The sequence below is a fragment of the Chiloscyllium plagiosum genome, chromosome 13 (assembly GCF_004010195.1).
Source record: "Chiloscyllium plagiosum isolate BGI_BamShark_2017 chromosome 13, ASM401019v2, whole genome shotgun sequence".
NCBI classification, from domain to species: domain Eukaryota; kingdom Metazoa; phylum Chordata; class Chondrichthyes; order Orectolobiformes; family Hemiscylliidae; genus Chiloscyllium; species Chiloscyllium plagiosum.
Window position 1 is genome coordinate 51,607,950 of NC_057722.1, and position 16,957 is coordinate 51,624,906.

Here is a 16,957-nt window from a genome sequence, read left to right on the forward strand (position 1 = left end):
CCTTTTCTAGGCTTTTCTTGTCAAGCGTCTCCTGGACTACACAGCATTGAGTGAATCAAACCTGCAGTATGGCTTGTTCTTAAGTCTTGGATTGTTTTTGACTGAAGTAGTCCGTTCCTGGTCACTGGCAATGACCTGGGCACTGAACTATCGCACAGCTACTAGGCTTCGAGGAGCTGTCCTGACCATGGCATTTGACAAGATTCTAAAACTTAAGAATATAAAGGAGAAATCTTTGGGTGAGGTATGTTCACAGTGCATGTTTTGTTAGACCAGATATGCATGATCATACCTGCATCATGTAGATTAATTCACAGATCCCAAGTTCTGCAATGTAGGTTTTTACAGCCCCAACATTTTTAATTATTCCACACGCTGCAATTTTCTTGGGCACCATTATATTTGCTAGAGCAAGAAAAGAAACAACGGGGGGAGTAAATTGTTACTCAAAAATGATTAAGAATTATGGTATGGAACTGAATAGGATGTGTGCAGTGATGGAAGAAGCAAGGTCAAAGATATGTAACGGTGTGTGTGGCATATAATTGAGATTTGGACGTTAGGAGTAGTTCTGCAATACTGAAATGTGAAATTTTGTTTTCAACCAGCCCAGCATGTGTAAAGTTTCACAGTGAGGTAGGTAAGCACAAGAGTTGCAGAAAGAAGAAAATAAGTGAAGCTAGGAAGCATCCAGCACAGCAGCACACGTGGTAACAGGCTGCACCTATAATGTGACAATATGAACTTTCCTGATATCACTGCTTCAAGCAAGTTCCGGGCGGCACAATGGCACAGTGGTTAGCACTGCTGCCTCACAGTGCCAGAGACCCGAGTTCATTTCCCACCTCAGGCGACTGACTGTGTGGAGTTTGCACATTTTCCCCGTGTCTGCGTGGGTTTCCTTCAGGTATTCCAGTTTCCTCTCACAGTTCAAAAATGTGCAGGTTAAGTGAATTGGCCATGTTAAATTGCCTGTAGTGTTAGGTGCATTAGTCAGGGGTAAATGTAGGGGAATGGGTCTGGGTTGGTGCACTTCGGCGGGTCGGTGTGGACTTGTTGGGCCGAAGGGCCTGTTTCCACACTGTAAGTAATCTAATCTTAACATCAGCTTTCTCAAGAGCCCACCTTTTCTCTGCTTAGCTCTCCTTGACCTATTCCTATCAAAGTCCTTTCATTTCAAATGGTCTTAATTGAGCCTCATGATTCCTGTTGATTAGTCCAACTTGCAAAAGATCACCAGCCAAGAGTTTTCAGAAGACAAATTTTTGTAGTGATTGAGATGCTGTGGCTACTCCATGCTGTTAGGTTTACAACGACATGGCCCTTGTTATTCTCACCTGTTATTCTCGTCTTTGGTAGACTCTGTATCTTGTGTTATGAGTGATCTAGGATAAAGGAAGTTATCAACTTGTTCAAGCTGAACTCCAGTAAACAGAATCTTGCAGATTTTTTCAGTCATCCTCATTACCTTTTTTTTAATGAGCTGAGCAATTTCTATTTTTTTTACAAATCATTCACACAGTTTTAAAATGTATTTTGGACTATTTGTTTCATTTTGAATGTTGAATGCAAATATGCATTGCACAAAAAATAAAAATAAAATTGCATTAATTGAATAATTTATCACGTCCAGTGCTAACCTGAATAAGACACAACAAATGAACTCTGGATCTTGAAGACATATACTTTATACTTAATTTGCAGAAGGAAAATAACACATCATTCATTATCTGATTTAATTAATTATCTGATAACCTTCTGAAATGTGTAAAAATAAATGACCGCAGGCAGTAGGGAAAACATATAGACAGGGAGTAAGTATCTGTGTATGAGGCTTTTTCAAAAAACAAAATTAACTGCAAAAATACTTTTTGGCAATCTCAGAAATCTATGATTCTCTCTGTGGAATCCATCTAGTATTTTGACTTTCTTCCTGTCACAGCTTATCAATATCTGTTCAAGCGATGGACAGCGACTGTTTGAAGCTGCTGCAGTCGGAAGTTTGCTTGCAGGAGGGCCTCTTGTAGCAGTTCTGGGAATGATTTATAATGCCACATTGCTTGGTCCTACTGCATTTCTTGGTTCTGCAGTCTTCATACTTTTTTACCCAGCTATGGTAAGTTGTGGCTTGTTCCTAAAACAGAACTGTTAAATTGAAGAGTTGTTAACTACTGAGGATTTGGAGATGTCGGTGTTGGACTGGGATGCACAAAGTTAAAAATCACACAACACCAGGTTATAGTCCAACAGGTTTAATTGGAAGCACCCTAGCTTTCGGTGCGATGCTCCTTCATCAGGTGATAGTGGAGAGCTCGATCGTAACACAGAATTTATAGCAAAAATTTACAGTGTGATGTAACTGAAATTATTCTTTGAAACATTGATTATCTGTTAAGCCTTTCATCTGTTAGAATACAGTGATAGTTTCATTTCTTTCATGTGTAAATCACAAAACCTTTTTTTAAAAGTTGCATTCTCGGGTTAGCTGTTAACAATGGTGATAGCTAGACAATATGTTGAAGTTTCTTTGGTCGGATCAGCTGATAATTGCCTGTAGTGTTCCTAGTTGTTCAGTTGTCGGTATACTTCCTTGCAGTAATCTGTTCTATCTTCAACATATTGTCTAGCTATCACCATTGTTAACAGCTAACCCAAGAACGCAACTTTTAAAAAAAGGTTTTGTGATTTACACATGAAAGAAATTAAACCATCAGTGTATTCTAACAGATGAAAGGCTTAACAGACAATCAATGTTTCAATGAATAATTTCAGTTACATCACACTGTAAATTTTTGCTATAAATTCTGTGTTACGATCGAGCCCTCCACTATCACCTGATGAAGGAGCATCGCACCGAAAACTAGTGTGCTTCCAATTAAACCTGTTGGACTATAATCTGATGTTGTGTGATTTTTAACTTAACTACTGAGTGATGACATATTAAACTAGTTTTAGTGTCGCAATGAAAGTTTTGTTATAACTAGTTTAAGCATCTATCAGTTTTAATATTTTAATTAACAGAATATTGTTTGTAAATGCTATATTTTAGCTTTATTCTTATTTTTACAATGTATTTTGGAACCATATTCAATTACCTGTTTTCATTAAAATTGCACAGAGTTTGTATGCATTGATTTTAATTTCAAGCTCCAGTTGTTCTCATCCTGTCCATACTTAAGGAGCGATCACAGACACAACTGTTAAGCATTATGACTATTGACTGTGTGGTAATTTTAATATCCACTTTTAACACCACTGTTTTGATCGTGGATTGTGTAAATATGCCATGCTTATCCAACATGCCTGAGAAAGATCTTCTGTGTATCTGTTTATAGCAAGCATCCTTGTTGTTTCCACTTCAAACATTTTCAACACTTTAAGGCACCACTTTTATTCCTGCCATTAGTTATTACTGCTAGTTTACTTCCAGGAAAAAAAATTGTTGAAATATCTTAAGATTCCATCAGTAAATAGTAGTAAAAAATAGTATTATGGATCTTAAGAGAATTGTTTGCTATTTTTCTTTTAAAGCCTGCTTATTTTTGAGCCCATATTGTGGTGCATTTGCTTTTTGATTCCATTTCTTATTTTCCCCTGCCATCCCACCAAACCAGCCTAATAGTTCTATTTCTGACATATTTTGCCTTTCAGACTTTGAACACCTTTCCTGGAAGCTTTGCTGTTTGGATGTACCCATATTAATTTCCTCTATGTATTTTAAATATTTAATTCCAGTTTTGTTTTATTCATTCATGGGATGTGGCTAGTCTAACATTTATTTCACAGTTCTAATTGCCCTATAGAAAATGCCTGTTTGTACACTTGCAGTTCTAAGGTGAAGAAATGTCTGTAGAGCTGTTAAGAGGAGCGTTAGAGGAAGTTGACCCAGCAACTATGAAGAAAGAGCAATATTTCTAAGTCAGGATGGTGTGTGACTTGGAGGTGAACTGGCAGTTTATGCTGTTCCCATACATCTGCTACTTTAGTCCTTCTGGGTGATCATGGTTGAGGGTTTGGAAAGTGCTTTCAAAGGAATCTTGGAGAGTTACTGCACTGCAGTTTGTAGCTAGTTTACGCTGCTATCTCTGTGCATTGATAGTGAAGAGAGTGAACGTTATAGGTGATGAATGGAGTGCCAATCAAGCGGGCATCTTTGTGTGGGTGGTGACAAACTCCTTGAACATTATTAGAGCTACATACGTCCAGGCAAGTGGAGAGTATCCTATCACACAGTTGACCTGTTTTGGAGAACTCTTTCTATCTTATCTCAGGTCCCCAGCTGAGACAAAGTGATCTGGATGGCATTTATAAACAAGCTCTAACTGCAATTCAAGATATGTTTGTAGGGATGGGCTTTTTTAATAAACAATGGATTTATCTCATTGAACTGGATACTTCTCTTGGTATATTGTTTATTTATTCGATATATGGATAGTATGAAAATGAAGACAATGGAATAAAAATCTAGTCAAATCAAAATGTTCATGCTTAACGTTCTCTTAATCCCTCCTTGATTCCTAGGATTACGTCCATGGCTTTATTTTCCTCTTGACTTCTTTGCTACCTCTGTGAAGAAATGTTTTACTGAACCAAGTATAATGACCCAGAGTTTGTAGTCAGTGATGAAGTAAGAGTGGTTATCACAGACTTTTTAAAAAACTCACGAACAAAGACCTAGTGATCTTGGTAGAGTGAGTTTCACTCTTCTGAAAGTTAATTTGAATCTGGTGCTAAGTTAAGGAGATCCCCAAATTTCCAATTAAAGTGTTGTTATCAAATAGTCCAGTCAGATGGAAAAATGCTCAGAGTAGATTATTGATTAACATCAGTTTTTCAGAGACAGAGCAATAGATATGACTTAGTACACCATGGCTGAATAATTTTGGCAGCCACATGAAAATCCAAAAGGAAAGTGGTTTTGAAGGTATCAGTGGGTTTGTCATATTGTGGGCTGTGGATATGCACAGAATCACAGCAGTTTCTGGATTTCCACTCCTAAGTCCTAAGTGCTAATGTGCAGAATCTAAGGTTGTTTACAGTTTCACCTTTATTATTATGACAAAATATGGGTTAATAACTTAAAAGAACTGCAATGGAGGCATTTACACTTTTTCTCAAATTGTATTGGAGCTGGTGTTGGAAGTCTGTTGAAACTATTTTCTTTGTGACAGATGTTCATGTCCCGGTTGACTGTATACTTCAGAAGGAAGTGTATTTCTGTGACTGATGAACGTGTTCAAAGGATGAATGAAATAATTTCTTACATAAAATTTATCAAAATGTATGCTTGGGTGAAGGCGTTTTCTCAGAGCATTCTCAGTAAGTATACCTTATTAAACAACTTAAAGTGCATTTTATCTGACTGATCCACTTTCTCATAGCCCCTTTTCATAAACTTAATCATGAACAATTAGCAAAGAATATGTCCACTTCAGAAGTCAGAGTAGGCCATTCAGCTCCATCAGCCTGGTACAATATTCAGTTCAGCCATAGCTGACTCATGTCAAACTTCCATTTACCCTGTGATACTTGTCAACTCCCTGAGGCAAGTATGAACTTGAATTTGCATTGAAAATGTATTTCTCACTAGATTGCATTCTCTCTCCTGCTGCTCCTATTTCTGATGTTTTTTATGAATGGGTGCTAGATTGATGAAACCTGTCTGTGTTTTCTTTTGGTTTAAGCACAGAAACAGAATACTTTGTGTGCTCCACATGAGTTTAGTCCCACCCTACTTCATCTAGCTCTGCCTTCCCAAACTTCCTTTCTCCATTATAATTAGTTCCCTTTCCCTTCAGCTATTCTCTGCAAATATTTGTGTATATGCAGTGAGAGGTTCTCTTATTCTAACCATTATCTTGGTAAAACAAAGTTTGTATTGAATTTACATATACGATTATTGTTGAGTACTTTTACCTTTTGTTTTGGTCTTTCCTTTGCCAAGGTGTAAACAACTTTCCCATTGAGCCTTTTCATAATTTTAAAGAATTCAATTCGGGCAGCTCTCAACCTTCCCTTTTCCAAGTTTAAAGCTTGAACTGTTACATGTTATTTGTTCAGCCTATGCATATAAATGAATATGTGCTGTTATACAGGTGATAAAAATCAATATTCCTTTGAGTTTAACACCATGTATCATTAAAGTTTTGTATTAATAGATCTTGCACAAGGTATCCTATATCATGTTAATTGCCCTCTTAAATAATTTCCACCTGGTGCACAGCAAATATTTTCTTTTCTTCACATGCTGTGTGATAACAGAATCTTGAAATTCAGCATTATTTGTGCAGAATTAACAAAGACATTTTGTTTCATGATGTGTTAGGAATAATTAGAGATAAACTGCTCCAAAGTTTGAGAATCAGAGGACATTGATACAGCTGATCGATGAAATAACCATTGGTAACATGAGAAACGTTTTATGCAGCAAGTTATCAGGATTGAAATCCGCTGCCTAAGAATATGATGAAAATATATTCAATAATGGTATTTATTTGTAGCATTCTCATGCCTGGGTGACTGGTTCAGGTTCACATCCCATTCCAGAGCTTAGAGTCATAGAGATGTATAGCACAGAAACAGACCCTTCGGTCCAACCCATCCATGCCGCCCAGATATCCCAACCCAATCTAGTCCCACTTGCCAGTACCTGACTCATATCCCTTCAAACCCTTCCTATTCATATACCCATTCAGATGCCTTTTAAATGTTACAATTGTACCAGCCTGTGCCACTTCCTCTGGCAGCTCATTCCATACATATACCAGCCACTACGTGAAAAAGTTGCCCTGTATGTAGAACTTTCCCCTCCCACCCGAAACCTATGCTCTCTAGTTCTGGACTCCCCCACCCCAGGGGAAATACTTTGTCTATTTATCCTATCCATGCCCCTCATAATTGAATAAACCTTTGTAAGGTCACCACGCAGTCTCTGACGCTCCAGGGAAGTGAGCCCCAACATGCTCAACCTCTTCCTATAGCTCAAATCCACCAACCCTGGCAACATTCTAGTAAATCTTTTCTGAACCAGTTCAAGTTTCACAACATCTTGCTTGAGCAGAAAAATCAATGTTGACATTCTAGTGTACAACATTGCAAGTGATAGCTTTCCGGCTGCGATATTACTCCAAGGAAACAAAAGTGCCATGACAGTAGTTCAAAGAAGTGAATGTGAAGCATCTCCAGTGTCATTTTTTCATACGTATCCCTCATTTAATATCACAAATACAGATTATCCACTCGTGATTTTTGAAAAGATTTGTAGGTCAGGTTGAAGTTCTGGAAGTAAGGTTGCTCGCTGAGCTGGAAGGTTTGTTTTCAGATGTTTCATCACCATACTAGCAACATCATCAGTGAGCCTCCGGTGATGTGCTGGTGGTATGTCCCACTTTCTATTTATGTGTTTAGGTTTCTTTGGATGGGTGATATCATTTCCGGTTCTTTTTCTAAGAGAATGGTAGATGGGGTCCAAATTGATGAGTTTATTGATGGAGTTCCGGTTGGAATGCCATGCTTCAAGGAATTCTCGTGTGTGTCTCTGTTTGGCTTGTCCTAGGATAGATTTGCTGTCCCAGTCAAAGTGGTGTCCTCCTTCGTCTATATGTAAGGATACTAGTGATAGTGGGTCATGTCTTCTGATGGCTAGTTGATGTGCATGAATCCTGGTGGCTAATTTTCTGCCTGTTGTCCAATGTAGTGTTTGTTACGGTCCTTGCAAGGTATTTTGTAAATGACATTTGTTTTGCTTGTTGTTTGTATAGGGTCTTTTAAGTTTATTAGCCGCTGTTTAAGTGTGTTGATAGGTTTGTGGGCTACCATGATGTCACAAGGTCTGAGTAGTCTGGAAGTCATTACAGAGATGTTTTTGATATAGGGTTAATTTGCTAGGGTTTCTGAGCACGTTGTGTCTGTTTGTTTGCCAACTGTGTTTATTGTGTACCCATTCTTCTTGAATACACTGTATAGGTATTTCTCTTTGTAGTTCCTCGGTGCTGCAGTGTGCGGTGGCTTGTTGAAAGAGTCCCAATGCAGTTTCGTTTGTGGATGTTGGGATGATTGCTTCTGTAATTACGTATTTGGTCAGTATGTGTTGTTTTCCTGTAGACGCAGGTTTGAAGGTCCCCGTTGATTGTTCGCTCTACTGTGGCATCTAGGAATGGCAGTTTGTTGTTGTTCTCCTCTTTTGTGAATTTTATGCCAGTGAGGATGTTATTGATGATGTTACAGGTTTCCTCTAATTTGTCTCGTTTGGTGATGGCAAAGATATCATCCACGTAGCAGACCCAAAGTTTGGGTTGGATGGTTGGGAGAGTTGTTTGTTCGAGTCACGTCTTCTGATGGCTAGCATCTTGGTGGCTAGTTTTCTGCCTGTTAGTCTGATGTAGTATTTCTTACAGTCCTTGCAAGATATTTTGTAAATGAAATTTGTTTTGCTTGTTGTTTGTATAGGGTCTTTTAAGTTTATTAGCCGCTGTTTAAGTGTGTTGGTAAGTTTGTTGGCTACCAAGAGGTCTGAGTAGTCTGGAAGTCATTACAGAGATGTCTTTGATGTAGGGTAAAGTTGCTAGGGTTTCTGAGTGCGTTGATGACGTTATCTTTGCTGATGAGGTTGACACCAGACAGTGCCAACTTCACCAGCAAAGATAACATTGTCAAGCTAGTGAACCTGTGCCTTACCCCCTACTTCACATTCAATAATAAGACCTACAAACAAATCAACAGAACACCCATGGGATCACCAATGTCAGGATTCCTAGCAAAAGCAATAATGCAGAGACTCGAACAAATAACTCTCCCAATTATCCAACCCAAACTTTGGGTCCGCTTTGTGGCTGATATTTTTGCCATCACCAAACGAAACAAATTAGAGGAAACTTACAACACCATCTGTAATGTCCTCACTAGCATAAAATTCACAAGAGAGGAGGAGAACAACAACAAACTGCCATTCCTGGATGTCCCAGTAGAGCAAACAGCCAATGGGGACCTTCAAACCTACGTCTTCAGGAGAATAACACACACGGATCAAGTACTTAACTGCAGAAGCAGTCATCCCAACATCCACAAATGCAACTGCATTAGGACACTTTGAATGAACCACTACGCACTGCAGCACCGATGAACTATGAAGAGCAGAAGAGAAATACTTGTACAGTGTATTCTTGAAGCACAAGTACCCAGTAAACACAGTCCACCGATTTATCAGCAACAAACCAAACAAGCAGGCACAACGCACTCAGAAACCCGAGCAACTTTACCCTACATCAAAGACATCTCTGTAATGACTTCCAGACTACTCAGACCTCTTGGTATCATGGTAGCCCAAAAACTTACCAACACACTTAAACAGCGGCTAATAAACTTAAAAGACCTTATACAGACAACAAGCAAAACAAATTTCATTTACAAAATACCTTGCAAGGACTGTACCAAAAACTACATCGGTCTAACAGGCAGAAAACTAGCCACCAAAATGCATGAACATCAACTAGCCATCAGACGACATGACCCACTATCGCTAGTATCCTTACATACAGCCGAAGGAGGTCACCACTTTGACTGGGACAACAAATCCATCCTCGGACAAGCCAAACAGAGACACGCACGAGAATTCCTTGAAGCATGGCATTCCATCCGGAACTCCTTCAATAAACACATCGATTTGGACCCCATCTACCATTCTCTTAGATAAAGGACCGGAAATAATATCCCCATCCAAAGAAACCTAAACACATAAATAGAAAGCGAGACATACCACCAGTGATGATGTTACCTAGTATGGTGACGAAACATCTGAAAACAACCTTCCAGTTCAGCGAGAAGCCGTAGATCCACAGGTTATTTGGTCACAGCATGGTTGTGGAAGTTTACTACATGCAAATTGACTGCCATATTTTCTGCAATACAGCAGTGGTAATGCTGCAAAAGTACTTAATTTGCTGTCAAGCCTTTTGAAGCATCCAGTGTTTGTGAAAAAGTTTAGATAAATGCAAATCTGTGTTTTGATAAGACATTGGATAATCATTGAGTATAGAACATTTGTAGGGCTAGAGGAAAGGCATAAGGTCAAACACCAGCTGATTTCTTTTTACATAAAGCTGAAATGGATACAGTGTGCCAAATGGCCTTCTCTGTTGCCATTTTTATAAGATTTGAATCTGTAATTTTGATATATTTCTAAGTATTATACTTCATGTGATTGAATTACATTTGCATTCAAATGTATTTGCTTTTGCTGACCATCCCCCAATTTTTATTTCTTTTCTAGAAATACGAGAGAAGGAACGACAAATTTTGGAGTATGCTGGATATTTTCAAAGCATTTCAGTGGGTGTTGCTCCAGTTGTTGTGGTTATAGCTAGTGTGGTAACTTTTTCTGTCCACATGCTCTTAGGATATGACCTCACTGCTGCAGAGGTTAGTCCGCATGATGACAATTATGAATATTTGAATACTAACTCTGCAGGCCTTTTTGTTGGATGTGAATAGATAAATGTTTCACAGATATATGATATTTGGTAGCAGAGGTGGGAAAAGAGTAATAGCAGTTAAAAATGAAAAAGGAAATGCCAATTTATAAAATGATCAATGATCTTAAAATGTGGTACTGCCATATTCTGAAAAGAGAAAGGATAGTTTAATGTTTGACCAAATGCTTTATATATTTAATAAAATATATATCAAATATATTTTGAGCAGGTTTAGAAGAGAAGTTGGGGACAATATGTAGGAACTGATAAGCAATCCATGGTGCAGTGCAATGCTAAAATATTACAAGTTTTACCCCATCTGCCAGGTTTCTTTGCTGAATGCCTTATGGATGGCTGAAGTAATTTTGTAAGTGAAATGTTTAATTGCTGTTGGTGGGTTAATTTTTTGTCAGGAATGACATCACTTGCATGAGAAGTAGGATTACGGTAGACATTTTCGCAATTTGAGTCTGCTGTGTCATTTAACATAATTATGGCTGATATAATCACAGAGTTGTACAACACACAAAAAGACCCTTTGGTCTTACTCGTCCAAGTGCAGGATTTGATGATTATTTAATCCATTATTTTCTCATTGCTATAAATGCTTCTTCACTTACCCCATCTCCTTATCATTGTGCACCCTGGTACCCAACTTACATAGCTTGCTTCTTAGCTGGCACCTGACAATTATCTACCTGACACTCATGTTACTTTTTTTAATTGTCTCATGGGTTTCAAGATTCTTTGAAATAATAATTCATGTTGGATGGTTAGCTCCAGTTAGCCTATTATGAATGCATTTAATGATACCAGAGAAACTATTCAGTGCAGTATGATGGATTGTGACGATTATTTTTACTGACTTGTATATGGGTGTTAATATTTTCAATAATTTGGACATGATAGCTGTGTTCTATTTCAACAGCAAATATCTGCATATCATTTACTCAGTGATTTGAGACTTCTGATTTTCTTGGATGAGGATGTGTGTGGATTCTAGGATTTATTTTTTGATTAGATGAAGACAGTAACTAAAAAATGTGTGCTTTTCTGGTATTGATATGTAAATATCTATTTATGTCATGCAAGTGGTTCAAAGTTTCAGATTTTTGATATCTTGTGTTTTTAAACCAGGCTTTCACTGTGGTGACAGTTTTCAATGCTATGACGTTTTCTCTTAAAGTCACTCCATTCTCTGTGAAATCACTTTCTGAGGCATCTGTAGCTGTGGAGAGATTCAAGGTGAGAATTTTTGGATTTTAAATAAGCCATATTTTGAAATAATTTAAATGCATCTAATATTTTTAAAGTATAATTTGCATTTTTAAATGTTTAGTTTTATGACTGATCGTATAGAACTGAAAACCAATAATTATTTTGCTGTTTAAAAATGAAAGCTACCATCAATAATACGAATATTGGTTGCTGTGACTGCCAAAAGGCAAACTCCAATTTAGAACATAAACATTATAACTCTTGCTAACTTTTGCACATAATTACCTTCTGTTTATTCACATTAAAATTGGACTTAGACTTTCAGAATTGAGCCTGACTTGCATGTAATGTGGGTCATATCTGTAAATAGTCTTCCACAGCAACTCTCACTTAAAACGGGACTATTATTGAATACTGTAACTGATATTCAGGATGCTCCTGGACTTGACTTGAATATGAAAGAAACTCCCTGCTGCTGTGTAGGAAATGAAATGCTGAAAAGTTATACAATTCAGTTTCAAAGGTTGATGGTTTTGTCTTTGCAAAACATTTCACCTGGGAATTTTGATTAGAGTTTAGGCCTCTCGAAAGCAGACCATATTGAAACATAAAAATAACCCTATACCATATCCTGTTGTATTTGTATCTCTTTTTAGAAAACTTGTTTCTCTGAGTTAATAGGTTGGATTTTATGCTGCCACACAATCCTGTTGAATCTGTTGAGACTCCTAAATGGTAATTTCATTGTGGAACGTTTCCACCTTATTTATTTTCAGATTGCTTGAAGAAGTCTGTTATTTGACCAATGGTTATTAACCTATGATGTGCAAACAGATCATCTTCTCAAAAACAACCCCAATTGAATGGTTGTTTTAAGATTTTGATCATATTTTCTCAAATGGGTTAAATTTGTCTCGCGCCTTAATCACTGCAGTGAAAGAAAAAGAAATCTAGTGCACCAGTACCAAATGGATGTTTTGCTGCAATATTTTTCTACTAATTACTCTGAAATAAACTAATATAGATATAGGATGCATTTTTCTGTTTTTAATGATCTTGGCAATCTTGCTATTTAAAATAATTATTTTGGGTACTTTTCTTGAATAATTTAAAGTTCAACTTTTTTTTATGTTTGAGTATTCTGTTTTAAACATAGAACAGTACAGCACGGTACAAGCCCTTTGGCTGTTGATGTTTTGCTGACCTTTAATCCTACTCTAAGGTCAGACTAACCTACATACCCTTCATTGTACTATCTTCCATGTGCCTATCCAAAAGTTGCTGAAATGTCCCTAATGTATCTGACCCTACTACCACTGCTGGCAAGGCATTCCATGCACCCATTTTCCGTGTAAAGAAACTACCTCTGATATCTCCCCTAAACCTTCCTCCAATCACCTTAAAATTATGCCCATTGGTGTTAGACATTTCTGCCTTTGGAAAAAATCTCTGGCTATCCACTCTATCTATGCCTCTCATCATCTAGTACACCTCAATCAGGCTACCTCTCATCCTCCTTTGCTCCAATGAGAAAGCCCTAGCTGCACAACCTTTCTTCATAAGACATGCCCTCCAGTCCAGACAGCATGCTGGTAAATTTCCTCTGCACCCTCTCTAAAGTTTAGGGCCATCAAAAGCATTTTAGACAATACAGAATGCCTTTTTTGTAGTGAAAATATTCTAATTTACTGCTGAAGATAAATTTGAAACATTGTTTTGGAAGCATTTCGTACACCAATTGTTTATTGATGAATCCAGACTTAAAATTTTACAAAGTAATTTAGATCATTTTGGAACATTGGGACTATTGGGTTATCCAACATGCTGCATTCCAATTTCTGTAAGAATATCAACGTAATAGAATAAACAAACACATGGCTTTTACATGGTAATATGGCCTTTGCTATACCTACCACGCCACTATTATTTGGCTGCATAGAGATACCACTAAGTGCAAACATTGGTTTCAACTCTTTGGCTTCTCAAATTTCATTTAGGAGATACTTTTACAGTTCCATTCACTTTTCATTGGTAAGATCTATTGTTGAGTGCATTACAAGTGCTTCAAACAGTGTAAAATTTCCTAGTGTCAACTTTTTTGTGTTAGCAAAATGTTTATCCTGTTTCTTGAATGTATAGAGCCTGAAATCACAAGCCTTTTTTAATTAAGAAAGCAATTCAAACCACTTTTCTTCATTATTTCTATTTATGATTTCATAATTTTGAGTAGTTCTGACTTCTGAAACTGATCATTCAGGTAGTCTTAGCTATATCCTGTGGTTTTGATAAATGACTTTGTATTTTAATTTTGCAAACTAAGGGTCTTCTGTGAGCATATGAAACAGATTTTGGATGTAATATGTTGACTTATATAGTACTAATAGAACTGTTTGATGTATGCTGTTAACAATGCCAGTAGCTTTCCCAGTCTGCTACTGACTTGAATACAAAAAAGCTTTTGTGTAAAGTCATAAAATTAGTTTCTGCAACCATTTTTATTTTTGCAGATACACACAAAATACCCAGTCAGTACAGTGACTTGCGTAGCTTAGATTAACCATTTTAAAATTTTTTTAAGTTTGTTGCATCCAAAAATTTTCTACATTTGGAAAAATAGATTTAAATATGTGTATATTTAATAAAGCTTGTGTGGTTGATGAAGTGAAAAATGCAAAATCACTCTGCGATGTGAACTTTTCACTTCTGATTTTTTTCATCTTAAGTAACCAATACAATATTGAGTCATTCTTATGTAAGCATGTTAATGCTTGCAATATCTTGCTTTTAAAATAAATAAATTTTATGGAGTCCTATTGTTAGATTAATTTACAGATAGTTTCTGTTTGAGGTTTAAATCATAAATGGATTAGATTGACTTGTAGTGCATTTGATATTGGCTGGATGTCTTTTACTTTTTGAGTGATTTATAATGTTTGTCTCTGATATATTTTGCAAGTTTCTAAGTCTGTAATTAAAAATGTGAGTAAGGTTCATCCAATTTTATAAACAAAGATGTATGAAGTAAGCTTTCATAACAGTTTTAAGCAGAAAATATACTAAAGGTTTTGCTGCACAGAATGATACCAAGGTCAGTAGCTGATTTGTAACAAGTTGGTTGACCTTTTCCATGGTGCTTTAGATCATTTTGCTGTCCCCAGGTTGGTAAAGAACTATTTAATGTTCTTGGTTTAAATGGTTGGTACTGGAAATCATTTGCATTTGAGTAGGGTCGGCACCATATTTGAAAGTAAATTCGCTTGTCATCCAACTGCTTGCTCATACTTGCTATTCAGCCTCAAACAGAGCAGAAGGACTTCAACAAAATGCCAGAGGGTTGCTACTCCCAGTATATTCCAACATGTGTTGTCAGCTTAAATGGTAAGAGCTATGAATATGATAACTCAAAATACAGTTCCACCGTTTTTTGAAGCATTATGTAGGTAAATTCAAAAAGCTTGATATTATATCAGATAGCAAATGTACATAATTGTTTCAGCAAGGTGATTTGGAAGTATTTGTATGCGATAGAGTTGGTTATTAGCTGAAAGCTGATGCTCTGTGAAAATTAGTCAATGACATCTTGATTTTGAAGGAGCCAGCCTACTCATGCGTCTGTGTGAGTACAATTGGTATGTGAAAGTGAAGTGTGCAACAGCTGATACTTTTATTGACCCTTGCCTTATGGTTTTATAAGTTAATATTAAAATAATTCCTTTCTTACAATTCTGCTTGTCGATGATTTTTGATGTCCACAAATATGTGGGAGTGAAGAAATTGACCATCCTGTTATTCTCACTTGGGATTTGCTAATGGTGGCCTGATTAAGAACATACCTTCTTGTCTACTGTCAACATAAATTTTTTGAAATACTATTGAATTCTACGTTCAGAAGTGAAAATCCTACACCACCATGTAAAAAAATGGAATTTAATTAATTTTGTCACCTATGAGTGGCCTGATTATACTGACACTGAAAATATAGACTGCAAGGATATCTACATTTAAAACAAAATACTGAAGATATTGAAGATTTGAAATTCAAACAGAAGATGTTGGAGGAACTCCAGTCCAACAGTACCTGTGGACAAAGAAAGTTAAAGTTTTGGAATTGTTCCAAAGAAGTTGAACTGGATTCAAAATGTTCACTCTTTCCCTCTCCACAGATACGGTCTAATCTGCTGAGTTTCTCCACTTTCTGTTTTTACTTCTGTAAGGAAATCTTGTGTGTTAAATAGAAATGGTACAATGGTGGGCCAGTAGCTGTTTTCTCAGTTCTCACTATTGAAACACATTATGGTGTAGAGCAGAAAGAATTTTGCTGTCTGTGTGGTGGAGTGCTTTGAATTAGCACTAGATATGAAATGAAAAGTATTATATTACACAATTCTGAGATTTGGCTTGTTCACACAAAAAAATTAAAAGCCAAGATATTTGCATTAGTTCACTTTCTTGAACAAAAAATTCTGTTTTATGAGAAGAGTTCCTGATACATTTTATGTGTGGGTTGCTCCGGTATGATAGTGGAAAAAAAAGATCCACATGACTCTACTCCTTCTAATTATATTCAGTCTGTTCTAGTTTTGCCAGGCTGTAATTGGGCCTGGATTTAGTTGCTACTAATGAGCTCCATTTGATCTTCAGAAGCTGCTTCTTTAGCCTGCTGCTGTGTATTGCTGCCTGTGCCATTGGCTTAACCTCCATTGACCAGATGTCATAACTTTACACCTCTCCAACCTGTTCAGAGTTTATTTCTAATGGAAGAATTTCACATCATAAGAAAGAAGCCAGAATGTTCTCAAATCGCCATAGAGCTGAAAAGCGCTACTCTGGCTTGGGACTGCCCAGACTCCAGTGCTCAGGCTTCACCCAAGATGACTCCCAACTTCAAAACAGACCAGCACGATACCAGAATGAAGAAAGAGAAAAAGAAACTACACCAGAATGTACAAAGTGGTCCACTAACTGAACAAAATGGACATCTGCTAATAGACAATGATGAACAACCCAGCCCTGATGAGAACAAAGGGATTTATTTGACTAATCCCAGACTGCAGAGAACTCTCTACAATATCAACCTTAGTATTCCAAAGGTAAGAAAAAAAAACCAAAGATGATTTAACTGTCACAGGAAATGAGAATTTATATTTTAAATACATTTTGTTTTTAAATACATCATTTGGTAACAGAAATTGCAAGATATTGCAGTTAATTCACAGTAAAATTTAATTTCATGCAAAAAACGTGTTTCCAAATCTATATTTGTAATCTAC

The 16,957-nt window shown here is 36.9% G+C and overlaps 1 protein-coding gene across 5 annotated transcripts in view; it reads left to right on the forward strand.

Annotated features, from left to right (window-relative positions):
* The window catches only part of LOC122556015 (multidrug resistance-associated protein 5-like), a 140,793-nt gene that overhangs the window by 37,171 nt on the left and 86,665 nt on the right, over positions 1-16,957 (forward strand). For all 5 annotated transcript variants that reach the window (XM_043702368.1, XM_043702371.1, XM_043702370.1 and 2 more), the window contains 6 exons: positions 11-244; positions 1,943-2,116; positions 5,172-5,319; positions 10,268-10,416; positions 11,607-11,714; positions 16,430-16,777. In XM_043702368.1, the coding sequence (XP_043558303.1) occupies positions 11-244; positions 1,943-2,116; positions 5,172-5,319; positions 10,268-10,416; positions 11,607-11,714; positions 16,430-16,777 (1,161 nt within the window). The remainder of the gene's footprint in view (positions 1-10; positions 245-1,942; positions 2,117-5,171; positions 5,320-10,267; positions 10,417-11,606; positions 11,715-16,429; positions 16,778-16,957) is intronic.